Raw genomic sequence first — 17091 nt, 5'->3', positions numbered from 1 at the left:
AGGCAGCCTTGAACGCTAGGGAAAGAAGTGCACTTAACCTGAGTAAGTCAAAGTGAGGTAACAGTTTGGAGGAGACAAAGTAGTCTGTAGCTCATTATTTAATGGCTGTTAAAGCCCAAAGCATTTCCATTCACAGAATCATAGAATGGGTTGGATTGGAAGGGACATTAAAGATCATCTAGTTCCTGCCCCCATGGGCAGGGACACCTTTCACTAGACCAGGATGCTCAGGGCCCCTTCCAACCTGGATTGCCTATGCATATTTGGTATTTGGCTGTTCTGAGCAATTGGAATGTCTTGCACAGGATGAACTATTGAGGATGTCACTGTAACTGTCTGCCTGGACTGTACAGATGGCTGAAGCAACTCTTGAATTGCTCCTGAATTGCTTCATCGTGCAGCATAGCAGTCAGTTAAGCCAGCACTGGTTTTGTTCTGCCTCAAGGACAAGGGAGAGCAGCTTCATGATTGCATAGCCCCTCCATGCAGTAGATAAACTAATTTTAACTGGTGTCCCAGTACTACAAATCTCCTCTGTCCCTTGTCAGCCAGTGCACCTGTGAACTATCCATGACAAAACAGCAGTTCTGCCTTACATAGATCACTTTATGTTAGGAGTCTGAGCTAAGAACATTTCCTTTCTTTCTAATAAAAATAAATAATCAGTTTATCTTTATACTTGTCAGAGTGTGAAGATAATGGCCAGCACCTCGCTGATGGTGGGTACAGGAAATGCAGCACAGCCTGCAGTTCTCAAAAGTAATTTCCAAGACAGATGATTTTCAAGCACCACTTTTAGCTCCAGATCTCAAGAACTGAACTGTGCTTCAAAGGGACTGTGTTGCACAGCCAGAGGAGACAGAGTGAAACAGCTTAATATAGTTTCTTTTCTCAGACTTGTTATTATTCGGGTATAGAAGATATTGCCTGTCCACAACTGTAATTCATATGGATGTAAGCTGTGAAGGTTTTAAAAACTACTTTGTATAATTTCCGAAGATAAACTGTTTATATACTTTTTGATCCTTAAGGTTTGATACTGTATCAGAAAACATCATTTCCCGATGGAACAGCTGGAGGATTTTACTGGTCTTTCTGTGCCAACACTGAATTCTTTTGGCAATTTCTCTCTGTACATCTACAATATTTGTATGGCAGGAGACCACAGATGATTGAAAAATGTTCCTGTAGCAGATATGATTCAATAAAAATAAGGTTTGATATGGATCATGTTTGACTACTGGATAGATAAATATGACTAGTAGATTTATTCATATCTTCACCATGGAAAGCATTCATTCTTAATTGCCTTATTTTTCACAACATTGGAGGTGTGAGAAGATAAATATTTTTTTCCTTATGACTCATGGGAACTAAGATAAGTGTCCTGATATTGATTCAAATTTTAAAAATCTTTGCACCAATGGTTTAACAATCTTCATCTTTTATTTTCTGTACAGCAGATACAAACTAAAGATAGCAACTGATCAATCTCACATGATTCAGCAGATCGGCGCAGCTGTCCTTGAGTTTGGTCATTTTTTCTCTTAAGGCATTAATTTCTTTATAAAGTCCTTGAAATTCTGCTTCCTCCATTGCCTCATCTCCCTTGTTCTGGATGCAGCTTTCTGTCACAGATGCTTCATGTCTCAACGATGTCTTTCTTTCCTGTTAATATGCCATTTAGATGAGGAATCAGCTGAATTTAGTCATTGTTCTCTTAGTTACAGATCAGATGATTGTGCTCACAGCAGGACCATAGCTGCATGTGAGCTGACTACCTGCACAACTGCAGTTTTGTTTCAAGCTTTATTACAAGAGAGAAATAAATTACTTTCTGTGGTGCTGAGTCCCCAAGTCCTCTGGTATGTCTGTACTTAGTTCTCGTGCATCTTTGGGTCAGATTGATACAACAGCAAAATTCCTCACTGCATACCAGGTAAGGTCTTAATCTGAAGTCAAGAGCTAATAGTGTGGAGCTGATGTGATCAATTGATAGGGATGGCCATCATCAAAATAAGAGCGTAGTGGAATTGAAAAAGATAGTAGATGCTTGTTTGAACTATCCTGATTTGTGAAAACAATGCGTAGCCTTTCTGCTCAAAATTTCACCAATGATTTAGTCAGTTCCTATTTTGTTGAACTTGTTTGCCAAGAACAATATCAGATGATACAGTGTCATGTTTTTTGTATCTTTTCCAAACAATGCTGAATCATTATAGCAGATAGGATGTTTACAGAATTCAGCATGTCATTTAAATTTCACATTCTCTTATAAATCTGCTGCTACCCTTGCTCTTTCTTATAGTGTCACCTCTGCCAGGTATACTGGTCAAAATTTACCAGGAAAAAGGAAAAAAATTTGTTGCTTGTACAACATCATCACATTTCAGTTTCCAAGAACATTTTGGTAACTAAGAATTTTACACAATAGAAAGCAACAGAGAATATGGCTTTTGGGTAATAGTGGTCAAAGCTATGATGTTCTAGCATTTATATGGATTACATTCATAATGAAGGTTTCAGAACTTAATACAAAATCTTAGATGATGCTAACAACACTACTAATGTTGCTGTAACTCTGAAATTTAGAGCAAGGTCACTGGCAGCCTCTAATGAGACCATCTCCTTAATACAAGGCTAATTATTTCTCTATGGAACAGTCTGTGATAATAATCATGATGCTTTTCCATGGAAAGGAAAGGGAGCATGCAGGAGTTGAATTAATATTTAGAAGCCCAGAAATGTCACAGAAGCACAATCAGCTAATTCAGATATGTTTGTTTATTTCCTGTCCACTAGATAACAGCAAACATTTTTGCATGCTATTTTATGTCATTCATTATTTAAATGGCTTGATGTCACTGTTGTTGGCATAACTGTACAAATAGAAACTGAAGAGAAAGTCCTTGTTTTTTTCTTGATATTAAGAAATAAAGATTGGGCAAAATGTGGAGAAACAATTGAACACTAAATAATACTTCCTCAGAAAATTTTCCTTTGACAGAATTGCTGAGGTTTGACATTGTTTCTGCAATCCATGATTCAAAATTATTTTCACTTTAAAGCAAGAATAAGAATGGACTATGATGACTGGTAAAATTGGTAGCTCCACTGTATTTTAAATTTCTGTAGTTCTGTCTAAACTCGTGACTGGGAACCATTGCTAAAAGTCTCTGCCTTTCATCAAGCCTATGTGCCAAGTAATTGTTACATGAAGTAGATACATCTTTACTAAGGGAAAACAGCCAAAAGTACAAATAAAACCTGAGTGAATGAGTGAGAAAATGGATGGTGGGTTTGTTTGGGTTTTTTCAGGATTCTCTGTGTTAGTCCTCCGATATATCCATCTGATAGCAGGTTTCTTGTTTTTAAATCTTAGTCAATAATTTAGGTCTGTTGAATGAAGAGAATAGTTACACTAGTTGCCTGCAAATTAAGTTTTCATATTCTTCATTAAAAATACAAATGAAGATAGAGATAGGAAGAAATTAATAAAATACTTAATTTTGTGGACCCATTATTCTTAACTGTAATTTACAGAGCTAGAATTAAGACAGCAAAATATCATACTCGGTAATTTAAAGCAAAACTCCAGAAATGTATTTTTTAACTTTTTACTTCAAAAAAATCTTATTTCAAGTGAGCTGAGGTTGTGACTGCTCCTGTGTTAACTTGCATTTTCAATTGTTTGCATTACACAAAAAATTTTTGACTATAATATAAAAAATATTTTTCTTTTGGGATACTCAGGGAATTTTTATCTGCACTCATGATGCTTCTCCAAAAGCAAAACATTTAATAAGCATATTAAGTAGTGACAGCTTTAGAAAAACAATTCTGACATTACGCAGTGAAATATCTCAGTCCAGAAGTAAGATACATACACATTTCTGTTAACCATCAACTTCACTTTCAAAACTAATAAGCTGTTCCAGGAAGTGTGTTAATTAGACAAGCCTCTAGGAATGAAACAAAAGTCTGTTTTTAACTATATTGGGATATCATACTTCAAATAAATATGCTGGATTTCTGTACACAAGACATAATAATTCTATGCTATGTGTGACAATGTACATGGCCCTAACTTGCCAGATGAATTCATCCTCTGAAATGCACATATGCCTCATTATTTACTTACTAAATCATCTGCTGCATGTATTAACAGATGAATCTGCAAGTCATTGGGCTGTGCATCCCGGAGGTTATTCAAGGGTAATGGTATGCTGCAAAATAATGCTGAGTGGATTTTTTTCCCTTCAAAATCTACTCAGAACTATATTTTCTAATATTATTGATAAAATTTGAGTTTTCTCCTTTTATCCCCACAGTTTAATACAGTTCAGGTGTGATAGTTTATGGGTGTTAGGTATGTGACAGAGGTAGATTCTCTTCCTGTGTACACATCACTAAGACTGTCTATTAAATTACTCGTCACTGCTATGAAAATTTATTGAGGGAAACAGCATTGAGCTGGTATTTCTTAGGCATATTTGCAAAATTATTTTCAAATCTAAACAATGGCCCACCTTTGCTAAATTAATGACATGTGGAAGAAAGAACTGTGTATTCCAGAGCTAGTTTGTAATATAATTGTTGTAATATAAATTGAAATAAGTTCATGTACAAGACCACGTTACAAGTCATCAGCTTTATTGGCTTCCAGATGACAATATTTTTGGAAAAGAAGGCAACAGAGAGTGAGTCACAGACTTAATGAAGCAGTCTGATTGGTCATATTCATCTTTGAGATACTTGAAATGAAAAGACTCTTTGGTCAAATAAGTTAAAGTCAAGGGAGATCCTCTCTGAAATCACTATCCCAACCACTAGTTGCTATGAGTAGTTGCCATCCTGAGGGACCTTGACAGGCCTGAAGGATGAGCCTGTGAGAACCTACTGAAGTTCAACAAGGCCACGTGCAAAGTAGTGACCCTGGTTCAGGGCAGTCCCAAGCACAAGTACAGGCTGGGTAGAGAATGGATTGAGAGCAGCCCAGAGGAGAAGGACTTGGGGGTGTTTGTGAACAAAATGCTCAATACCATGTGGCAATGTGCACTTGCAGCCCAGAAGGAAACTGCGTCAAGAGCTACATAAAAAGAGGTGTGACCAGCAGATCAAGGGGGGGTGATTCTCCTCCTCTACTCCGCTCTTGTGAGACCCCACCTGAAGAACTGCGTTTAACTCTGAGGTCCCCAGCACAAGACAGATGTGGACCTGTCGGAACAAGTCTAGAGGAGAGCCACTAAGTTGATCAGAGGGCTGGATCATGTCTTCTTTGAAGACAGATTGCGAGAGTTGGGGCTGCTCAGCCTGGAGAAGAAAAGGCTCCAGAGAGACCTTATAACACCTTCCAGTACCTAAAGGGGGCTACAGGAAAGCTGGAGAGGGACTTTTCACAAGGGCATGTAGTGATGGGACAGGGAGGAATGGCTTTAAACTGAAGGATGATAGGTTTAGATTAGATATTATGCAGAAATTCTTTGCTGTGAGGGTGGTGAAGCACTGGAACAGGTTGCCCAGAGAGTTTGTGGGCTCCCTATCCCTGGAGGTGTTCAAGACCAGGCTGGATGGGGCTCTGAGTAATCTGGTATAGTGGAAGGTTCCCTGTCCCTGGCCAGGGAGTTGGTCCCTCCCAGCACAAACCATTCTATGATTCTGTGATTCTATGATAAATGTCTTTGGCACTAATTTTGAAAGTTTTTGATCTTCTCCTAAAAGTGGCAAAGAGTAGCAGCAAGTGGCCAGTAGAGTGTTGCCCATAATGACACTGTTCTTGTCACCATTAGTGTTGTGGGTCCGGTGGAAAACAGGTATGTCAGAGGAGTGATGGAGAGGGAAGTTCACTCTTGTGAAGATACAGTGAACGGGAGTCTGCACTTCTGCGATTGGAAACATGAGGATATGCCCCACGCACAACTTGCTGTGACAGATCTCCATCAGTAGCCTTCACTGAAGACAGCCTTACAGCCACATGAGCACGACTGTAATAACGTTTCAGTTCCCTCATGAGCTATAGCAACTCACTCACTCACACACACACGCTCTTCCCTTACCTTTTCTTCATCCCTATGCCCAAAAGCTCAGCAGCTGGCCACTATGGCCTTGTACACTCAGAAGCCTTCCTCCCCCCATGACTGTCCTGCGCAGAGGAAGGCTGTGCTGAGACCCCAGGGCAGCTGCTATGCGAGTTTGCTCCCAAGGCGGCAGCAATACAGTCACGTTGGTGTGTCATTCACCTCCCCTAGACAGTTCCTCTGAGTTAAGTTCTTCATAATTACGTCTCCATAATTATTTCCTTCCCCAGTGTGGCAGCAGGGAGGCACATGCTGCCCCAAATGCCCTGGGAGGAGTTATGTGTTACCTACTGCCACTGTATGCCTGGCACTTGGGAAAAGCCCAGAATGACAGGGAGAGGGAGGGCAGGAAAAGGACCCAAAGGTGTGCTCCTTCAACACCTCCTGCTTGACAGTTGAGCCCTGGTTTTACCATGGTCAAGTGTCATAGGGGACCAAGTTACAGAGTGAATCAAACTCTATATTTAGGAAGAACAACTGGAAGCTATGACAGGAATTCCCTTTTACACTTTGCTTCTCTGCTGAGTCCCACTCCAGCCTGGAGCAGCTCTGAGTGTCGTCCAGGCTGAAAGCATCGGAGCTATTTCAGACACATTAAAAGGGTCACAGTCAATACCTCAGCTGGTGGAAGAAGGTACCTCTTTCAGCATCAAAAGAAGGTGTGCATACTCACTTGACGGTTTGGAACTTTTCTTATATAAGTAAATAAGTAAGCTAATATTGAAGGGGTCAATTAAAAACTTGGAAGACCCTTATGAAAACTCTTTTGTAACTGCTGTGAGTTGACTACAATAGTTGTATGTTTCTGCTTATTTTAATGTCTCGTGCAGCATATCAGCATATTCAGAGCAGATTGCTATTGCTTCTTAGTCTGTGGGGATCCTTAAAGATTTAAAATAGAAAGTCACTTAAATACCTAGTGACTCATAAGAAGTGTAACTGTGTATAAGATTGAACACTGTATTACATAGGTAGATGGTTATTGTTTTCTCTGTGTTTGTTAGAGAAATATTACATGGGGGTTTGGATGGTAAGAGTAGTTTCTTTCACTGTAAGCTTAACAGGTAACTATAGCAGAGATTATTATGTATGTATTACAGAAAATGTGACCACGTCTGCCTAGAGCATGTAGTAAGTTTTTGTGTAACAGGCTGAAAGCTGTGAAGTGGGGGTTTCTCTTATTTCATTGTACTCACTGGGTCTCACAGTAGTGTAGTTCCTGTCAAAGCCTTTTAATAAGATAATACACTGCAGTTCTGTGTCCAAAATACCCGTAGTGCTTGATGCCGTGCGTGCGATGGGGGGAGAGGACAGCTTCCAGCTGGGGCAGGGGGAGGGCTCTTTCTGTTGTCTGTGTGTTACTGTACATCTCTTGTGTGGATTACAAAAGATGGCATTATGATATCTCATCGTATTTAAAGCAAATTGAACAAGTCAGCTTATTATCTTGCTGCAGCCCTGTCAGAAATTATTTTTAGCAGAGAGACAGAAGATAGGTCCTTTGTTTTACAAAGTCTCACTTCAAAACACTGATTTATTTCACTGTAATAGTCCTGTATTTCACAAGTAGTTCTGCTCAAGTACTTTCACTGTGAAGCAAGGGAATTTGCAAGGGAAGCCTAGCATTACCCAGCTCCAGACTGAACCAACGTTGCCATTGCTTTCTAAGTTTGGCTCAGCATGCAGCCCATAAAAGGTAAAAGGTAAGGTGTGGGGAGGCCAAAAAGACACCGGGGAATACAGGCTCCATGTGTCTGCGTTTCTCTGCCTGCTTACATGTGAAATCCAGCTGTGGAAATGAGGGTGAAGTGGGATTTTTTTTCAAGTTTGCGGAGCTGATCAGAATGCCAGGAATAACTTAATACAATCAGTGCAGCACTCTTGACTCTCTCTCTGAGACATGTGGCAAAAGAACAAAGGAATTTATAAAAATTAAATAATCATTTCTGTAACAGCTGCTGTTAAAAAACATAAGGTTTATTTTCCTGTGACTGATGGTCAGTATCACTCTGTAAGGAAACTCAGAGAAGGTAGAGAAGGGGAAAGAGCCAGAGAAGTTGATCTATTTTTACTCAGTAGTTTGCTGTTGTCCTGATTTCTCTGGTGGTAATGAGGACAGCAGGATCTGGTAGGAAAATCACCTCCTCCAAAAGCAGTCCTACACAATTGTATCATGCATCCCTCTTTAGGAACCGGTGTCTGATTGCAGTAATTTTGAACGCTGACTGCTTGTGAACCCAGAGCACCTCGCTGAGGAGCACTGACACTGTGCTTGTTTTAAAGCTGAGATTCAGTGTAAATCCTTCCTGTTGATCTCTAGGTGGCCCAAGAGCTGTGTATCAATGTTTTTTTGCAATGCACAGGCATTCAAGATGAAGAAATATATCTTAGCTTGAATTCCTTTGTGACAGTGGTTGGGAATTAGATCCACTTTGGTTTAAAATGTTTTATGTCATTTTTCTGTGCTTTTGTTTTCATTTGCCATTTTGATTAGAAAGAGGAGAGGATGATAAGAAAAATTAATTAAGCTTTCTGTATTATGAGTCCTATCTTCCCAATAAACTGGGGGATTGCTCAGTGTTTCTTTTGGAATACAGTCACTGGTTAACAGAACAGTTATTTCTATGCATAGTAAAGATTTTTAAAAAGGAAGGAGAGAGAGTGTAGTAAATTCTTTTGTGTTTTTAAAATCTGCTCGAATTTTGTCATGAACTTTAGTGGCCAAGATTGCATCCATAAAGTGAATTCTGAAGTTTTAAAAACTACCTCTGATTTTAAGATTGTGTACGTAAAACCACAATCTAAAACTCACTGGAAGAGTGACTAAAATAAAAACAGTGCTGTTTTTATTTTGCACAATGGGATTTTTTCTGATTTATTAGTTCAGTCGAAGCAATTTCAACCCAAAGCCATTTATGAAGATGACACCCTCTAAGTGAACACGTATTGGCTTGGACGGCGCTCTTTGCATCTGAGAATGTGACCAGAGGGAGACCTCTAATGGCAGGTCGTTTTTACATTTAATTCTGCTCAGCATCATACACAGATTTAAAGCTGATGTGAGAATATGCAAGAGCAAGTCTTCCATGCTACGCCAGTGATACAATTTAAGGCTGAGATTCCAAGTTGAAGCCAACCTATCTATAATTTTTTTGATACTGCCTCACACGACATTTATACTCTTTGGAGTAGCCAAGTCTTTGACACTTTTAATTTCTCAGTATGTTTCTACTATCTCTCCTACATCATGTATCACTATTCTCATTACTTCCCTTCCTGTCTCATGTTAAATATAGTATGAAAAAAATGATGTAATTTGGTTGCGATCAATGAGTTTTCTGATTAATTTCTCAGCTTTTAGTATTACTATCTTACTTTGTATTATAATGCTTAAATAACCAGACTTTGATGAAGGTCTGGTCCAGTTAAAATCTTAGTTCTCAGTGAAAGAATAAAAGGTTGAGATGATGTTTCAAATATTCTGCAAATAAAAGTTATTGCTTTTTACTTCAGTGTATCTCCTTTTGTTATTGTATAGTAATAGTGTAACAGTCCATATTTCTCCACCTGCATAAAAGTATATGGAAAAATCTGTTATTTTTTATCTTACTGTAAAGAAAATTTGTGAATCTGTAGGATCTGAAACTTTGAAGACAGGCCACTTTGTGCACTAGCAATTGTCAAACAAAACTTTTCAGTTTGACCATCTTGATAATTTTCAGTCTACAGGCATTAAAGGATTTGAGAGTCAGAAAATGGTTATGTCTGCATTTGTAAATGTTTTCTAGCAAGTTATGCTTTATTTGAAAAAAGGCTTAAGCTGAAAGTTTTAGTAATTCCCACATACATACTGTGACAGAGATGATCATACATTGTTTATCCTCAAATGCTTCCTGTAGTTCTTACTCATTTTACAATGGTGTTAAGGTTTGAGAGATTCCTTATCTCTACTCATTATTGTTTTGAATGTGAAAGAGATACCTTCATTTGTGGCTATGAAAGATTAATTGGAGAAGCTCGGGTGTTCTGTCTCCTTCTGATATTCAGAAGGAATAACTAAGCAACTTGGAAAGTGAGATGGAAACAGGAGATGGGCAGATGAAATGGATGCCTGTCAAGAGGCAGCATGGGTTAAGTTCTAGCTTATCTCCCTTAGCTATCAGAATGTCAGAGCCTGTAACACTTTCCCATTTTGCTTGCAGGGATAAGCCTCTGTCTTAAAAATGTCAAAACAGCCAGCGTCACATGTCAAAGCCATTCAGGTAAGAGACAGTATTTATGTTTATAATATAATAAAATAATAACTCAACCTCCATTGCTTTGCAAACTGCATTTTTACTCAGACAAAGCACCATAGATGTGCTAACTGGGGATTATTCTGTTAAAGTAAAAAGCTTAGTAGATATGAAAACAGTGGAAAAGTGTGACCTGAAGAGTATCTTTTGATCTGAGTTCATAAAAAACTGGATCAGGTAGGTTCATTGATCACTTATGTGCATAGTCTTTCCAATGTTAGGTTACGCCTGTTGGGGGATCAGCTAAGCAAAACACAGTGATACATGTGTGTAATTGATTAGCACTATAAATAAAAATAATTCTTGCAGCTATTAGATTTTCCACAAAGTTAATACAATGCTGGAAGAATTATACGCTCAAAAGATGGCATAGGTACTGTACAGTTTTTCATGTCTGCATTCCTTTAGGAAAAAAACCCACAACTTACAATATTTGTTTAAGAAGCATTTTTTTTTTAAAGCTAGAGTAAAATGAGAGAAAAGTTTATATTTTAATTTAAAAGATTCTTGTCTACCACATGCCTCTTCAAATGGTATATGCTTATAAGGATGGAATTGGTTGTTCCATACTTGTAAAAGAAACAGCTGGAGAATTATCCCATCATCACAAAGTAGCATCATGAAAAATGTATTTAGCTCAAGCTGTCAATGATTCTTGTCGAAAGGCCAAAATATTTCCTGAACTGAAGAATCTTACAGAATTTTCATGTACTTTGTAAAATGCATTTCCAATGAAATTTTACGAGTTCAGGTTCCCTTACATAAGAAACACAAAATGGAATTTCTAAAGTCTGATCTGTCCTCTATTTCCTTGAGATAATATTAATTCGATGGATTGGAGTATCAAGATTAATTATCCAGTGGCTAAGCTGCATGCTGAAGTTGCAAGATACTGTAAAAATGAAGATTCTCTTTATCATCATCAACTGTACTGAAACAGACATGCAAATTACTGTACTCTAATTCAGTTGAAATTAGCAGAATTTTGCCATTTTGTCAGAATTTTGATTTCACTCAGTTCAAATTTTCATCCCTCTTTTACCCTGACTATAGAAATGTTTGTATGATTAATGAAAAAATACAGATATTTTATAGCTCAAAAGTATTTACATTTTATGTTTAAATTCCATAGGCACATACAAACATTTTTAAGGAATGAATTTGGTTTACTTTTTTCTTAAAGAAGTAGTGATAGATTGCTTTTTATTTTTATGATGACTTGTAAACAATGCTTCTAACTTGTTAATTTAAAAACTGCATTAAGTTTAAATACTAAGTTTAATGTTTTAAGAAACTTTAATTTTTGCAAAGGTAATTTAAATCATGAGGAAAACCACAGCACAAACTTTAGAATATAGCTATTAAACATTGTGTCAAAGGTGGCTCCAGTAGAGACACTTGCACTTGCCTATTACATTTTGAGCACTGTAAGAACCATGACTCAAAATGTCACATTACTTTTATACATTGTGATTCATATATTATGATCCTTTGTTATTGTGTGCTATTATAATAGGAATGACATGCTCTGGAGAATATAAATCATGCTTCAGTGATGGAAATATAATGGCACCTTACTAACTGAAGTATTTCATGGTACTCTGGCTTCTGTCTGACTGTACGAGATTTACACAAAAATCGTCACTTGCCAAAAGCCACTAAATAGACGTGTGAGAGTTAAAGGCAGCAACTGGTTCCCAAGTTTGGGGCAATAATGGACCAAAGTACTATTAATTCCTGGTTACATTAATTGCTGGTCTCCCCCTCTCAGTGTGTAAAAGGCTGTGTACAGCTCTGGCTGAAAATTATTCTATCTTCAAATACCACTCTTTGTTTTCCCCAGAAGTAAGGCTGGGGGGGTTTCCTGGTTTTTCTGGTGGTTTTGGGTTTTTTTCTTGAATTCCATTAAATTTTATCTGCAGTTCCTCTCCTTCTTTTTTATTTTTTTAATTAAAAGTATTTATACTGAAGTGTCTTTCCAGCTTATTTAATCATCCATCTGGACACTAGGAGTGGCTGTGATGCTGTGAAGAACTTATCCATTACAATCCTCAACTCATGCATGGCTGTATGAGTTGTATCCTAATCTGAATACCCTGTCTCTCTTAAACAGAAAGAAGAACAAAAAAAAAAAATCTCTAAATATCAGTTCAATTGATTCGAAGCAGCAATATATGTTGTATTTCATGCTTGCAGATATTTTTCCTTTGGTCTGTTCAGAAAGACCTCAGTAGAGGACACAAGTACACATACCTACTCATTACAAAAACTGCAATGACATCCAGAATATGGTAGGCACTTTCCAAAAACAAAGGAAGAGGCAAACCCAATAGTTTTCCTAATTAGTATGGTTAAAAATAAGAATCACACCTAGAAAGTCTATCTAAAGCAATTATAATTCAGGATTTCAGGAGTTTGGAACAGAAAATTTCCTGTTTAGCACTTTACTGGATGAGAAGCAGGCAAAGAAGAGACTCCTGAGGTTCGTATCTCCATCCCAGATGACAGGTGACAAAAGCCTTGAAATGTATTTTGAAAACAAAACTGCAAACTTGTGCTGATTGCAGCACAACACAGTCCTTGCAGAGCTACACTGGTGTACTGAATTTGGCCCACCCATTACACCGCTGTGGGACAGAACTGGCGGATTAACAGGGAAATTTACAGCTTAGGACCTTGGTACCTCTGGTCAGGAAGGGCTTGGAAATAAGTCACGCTTTCATTTCATACTAGAAATATTTTAATTTATAGTATGTGTTATCAGACCCAGACAGTGTTTAATTATGTCTTAAAGGATGCTCATTTTTCCAAGTTAATACGTCATAACTGTGTACATCTTGCCCGAACTCCTATTGGAGTGCTCTTATTGCAGATAAAATAGTACAAACTGCTTTTGTGTGACACAGATTACTGTGAAAGTGCTGAAGCAGACCAAAGAGTGGTTTATTTAATCTAATTAGCAGCCTGGGACTTAGTGGTTCATTTTTGTTTCCTGAACCATTTTTAGTCACAGTTGGTCTGTCAGTCACAGTAGGAAATGCAAGGGCTGTGGTGTGCCGGGGGAGTCTGGCTTCTGCTTTGATTGACTCCAAGGGGAAGGAATGTCCAAGTTGAGGATGAGCTCCAAAAGGAGACAGCTCTTAAAGTTTCAACTCTGCAAACTTATATGACCATGCGAGCTGTAAAGTGCAGAGAAGTTTCACATTCCAAAAAAAGAAGCTGCCTGGAGGTACCAGAGCTCGGCAGAGGAGATGCTTGAAATTAAAAATAGCAAAGCTGTTTTTTTCTACCTGTAAATGAAATAATAGGTTGAGAACTGTGAGGCTGTCCCCTGGGAAGTTACAAAGTGCAGGTGAAAGGTTTCACAATATCTAAACTAATGCTCAGTGAGAAAGCTTTATGAAACAAATACCCAGTTGTCTATAAACTATATGACCCTGCAGAGTTGGCAGCCCCACTGAAATGACAGCATCACCTTGCCTAAATATGATAATGGGAAACAGGTAAGTAGAATGCAGGGAAAGGTGCTCATTTCTTGGCAAGTGGATTCTTAATTCACTTGGTATTTGATTACAGCTGTCAGAACAGTTGTTACTGGAAACAGTGGGCTGCTTTCCTGTGGTTGACCAACTGGGGCATGATCTGCAAGACCATGTTTTGGGGGGATGAGATTATTTATCTTCATTTAGTGCAAATCAGTCAGATGGTGAACTACAAGAACACAGCTCACTGTTAGAAGGTTCTCCATTTCTGCTCTGTAACATTACTGATTCACCCCCTGGTTTTACCAGTGGGAGTCATGATATTTTGATGACATTTCCTAGGAGCAGCTTCTCTTCTGAGATCACAAGATAAGACTAGGTATAGATTGTGCATTTAGTTGATCATGCCATTTGACTTTTAAAATAATCTGGGCTGGGTCACACCAGGAAATGGATACGTTTCAGCTGCTGTTTCCTAAGCAGTGTTTCATGCCATTCTTTTCTCAAAAATCTTTACTTTTAAGGTATCTATTTATCAGCACCAATTATGTTTTAGCTATTGGCTTTCTGCTCCAGACAAAAAATCAGATTGATGCAGTTATGTGAGCATCATTCTGGAGGGAGTTTGCTAAAGCCGGGGACTAGTGGTCTGCCTGGTGTTGGAGCTGGTTCAACCATTTGCAGTTCGTAGCACCCTCAGTAAATTTTGTTGGTAAAATCACATTTTAAACACTCACAGCTTAAGCTGATTCAGGACAGGCTTTACCTCCAAATTACCTATGATTAATTGTGGTGTAAACTGGTGTCACTGGGGAAGGGAGAATGGTCCAGTGATTTGGGTGGTATTAGGATTTGGGTGATTTGCACTTAAGTGTTGCTTTTAGCACCCGCTTTCTGTTTGACCTTGACCAAATAGACCCAGGTGCCTAAAGACACTTTGGTGTCTACTACTCATTTAAAGTCCAATAAAATCAGGAAGCATTAGTCTAAAATGCAGAATTTCACAAGCTTTCTAGGTAGCTTTGTTTTTTCATTTTCTGCCTTTAAAATGGAGATGAAAGCACTTGTCTTTCCCACAGGAGTGGTGTGATGATGCATCCATTGAAGACATAAGTGCTCAGAAACCACAAAAGTGTCTGTACACTTGTCCCAATCTTTTTGAGTTTTACCATTTACCATCTGTATATTTATTTATCAGTCACCATTATAGGTATCTCAATTTCCTTCTCACAGGCTAATATTAACATCCCAATGGGTGCATTTCGACCTGGTGCAGGCCACCCTCATAAAAGAAAAGAACTTACACCTGAAGAAGTGGACGAAGTAAGTAAGAAAGGTTTTCTGACTTGGCTTTTTGTTTTTGTGGGTTTTTTTGGTTTGTTTTTTTTTTTTTTCCCCAGGAGAATCCCTGCCATAAAATGAAAGAAAGCCTTTTAATCAATCTTATATCTCTGCATACCAATCTTAGATACCACAGCTGAACATGGACTGATCATTCTTGGAAATAAATGGCCACTTGCTAAACACTTCATATATAAGTTCTGCTTCATATAGTTCTGCTTTTGGTGCCAAGGCCCCTATAGGAATTTAAACTGTTTCAAAGGTGTGTAGCTGTGCTTCAACAGCAGGATGACATCTGTTGTCAGGAAAGAGAGCTAGGATTTCACCGGAGGTATTTGTCTAGATGAGATTTGATGGGATACAGCAGGAAAAGTTATAGCAAGGCTTTGGAAGGATATGCTACTACCTGCTGCCCCATAGTGTGATTGATTGTTACAACTTAGCAATAATGGAACAGGTTTTCAAACATGATGCTTTTTGAAATGTTTATCAACAAGGAAAAATTGAATGTGAAGACACTTGCAAGTTAAAACAGAAATTGAGAACCCATTTATCTGCATAGTGGTGAAAATACTCCATTTTAGGCTGAATTCTGTGTTTGCATGCTTATATTTTACAGGGAGTATTTAACAGTGAGTTTTGAATATAAAATCCAATTTATACATTAACTAGCATTGGTTATGATTAAACACATATATCTTATTTTTGGATGCTATTAAAGCATCTTATTTACCATTAACTTTTTTTATAAATGCAAACTAAAACCAATAGAGGAAAAAAAGGTAATGGTAGATACTCCAAACAAGGGAAAAAAATCAGTTAAATGTGGGTACTTCTGCCTTCCTGGACAGTTGGCTTAGTTTGGATTTATACCCCTCGTCTGAGAACTGGTCCTGCTAGGCCAGAGCTGCCGATGCTCCTCAGGGACAAGGGCAGGAAAGGCTCTGATCAACTCCATACATCCAGGCTGTTTCTGGCAGGACTTGGGTGGGTGGACTTGCTGCCATGCAGGGAAAGCAAAGCTATTGTGGCAGGAGGGAGCCCTGCCCTCATGCAGAGCAGAGCTGGGATGGTCAGGAGGGAGGGGAAAGCCTCTGCTCCCCAGGCGTGCTGTGGCACTGCTGGTGATTCAGCCCCAGCCAAGAAGCAGCCAGGTTAGTTTTGAACCAATCATCGGCCCCTTCTGACTTGGAGCAGGCACTTCAAATGGTCAGGTTTAGTTGTGTAAGAGCAAATTCTTCCTTTTCTGTCTCAAACAGACAGATTAGGGTTTTGTTCTGAATTCCACCATATTTTGATATAAATAGTACTCTGTTTACAGAGAACTTTCCTGAAGTAATCAAACCCAAGCTGACTTAGCTCTTAAGAAGATTTAAAAGAAACAAACTTACAAAATGACCTTGAACATGTATTGTGGCTTTCTCCACTTGAAAGAAATGAAAGCATATTCTCTCTGAAGTAATTAAGCTGATGAAGGAGTGCATGTTATCAAGCAGAAACTAATATAGCATGTATGAATTCTGGTAGTGTTTGGGAAATAAAATAAATGACTGGTGCTGATAATTAGATTTGGTTGGGTAATTGAATATTACTTTGCTTCTCAGGTACATGAATACTATATATGAGACAGACATTACAGAATGAAAGTTCTTGGCACAGGTTTTATAGGCAATATTCAACCAAATCAATGGTAGTAAAGACTACAGAAACAGATCTTTTAATGGGAATAGAATAAAAATACTAGTAGTGGACTTGTCTTTTCAGTTTTCTCATCTTGTTAAGTTTTGCAGTACAGCTCATGATTTTTCAAAGCAGTTTTAGACAAATATGTCTTTTGCTAACAGTGCGTAGGATTTTTCACTATTTTTTAAAGGCTTGGCAAAGGAGATGAGGGGA

General features: G+C 38.3%; 1 protein-coding gene across 4 annotated transcripts in view; it reads left to right on the top strand.

Moving 5' to 3' along the window:
- The first annotated feature begins 6589 nt into the window (after window positions 1–6589).
- The window catches only part of SMPX (small muscle protein X-linked), a 42586-nt gene continuing 32084 nt past the window's right edge, over window positions 6590–17091 (top strand). For 3 of the 4 annotated variants that reach the window (XM_064646759.1, XM_064646760.1, XM_064646761.1), the window contains exons 1-3: window positions 6590–6736; window positions 10280–10339; window positions 15088–15177. In XM_064646759.1, coding sequence (XP_064502829.1) covers window positions 10301–10339; window positions 15088–15177 — 129 coding nt within the window. In that variant the 5' untranslated portion in view covers window positions 6590–6736; window positions 10280–10300. Of the gene's footprint in view, window positions 6737–9056; window positions 9085–10279; window positions 10340–15087; window positions 15178–17091 lie in introns of those variants that run through there. The other variant, XM_064646762.1, reaches the window with a different exon arrangement.

This window comes from Pseudopipra pipra, chromosome 2 (assembly GCF_036250125.1).
Source record: "Pseudopipra pipra isolate bDixPip1 chromosome 2, bDixPip1.hap1, whole genome shotgun sequence".
Taxonomy (NCBI): Eukaryota; Metazoa; Chordata; class Aves; order Passeriformes; family Pipridae; genus Pseudopipra; species Pseudopipra pipra.
The sequence above is the reverse complement of the archived record's forward strand: the minus strand, read 5'-3'. Positions and strand labels throughout refer to the sequence as shown.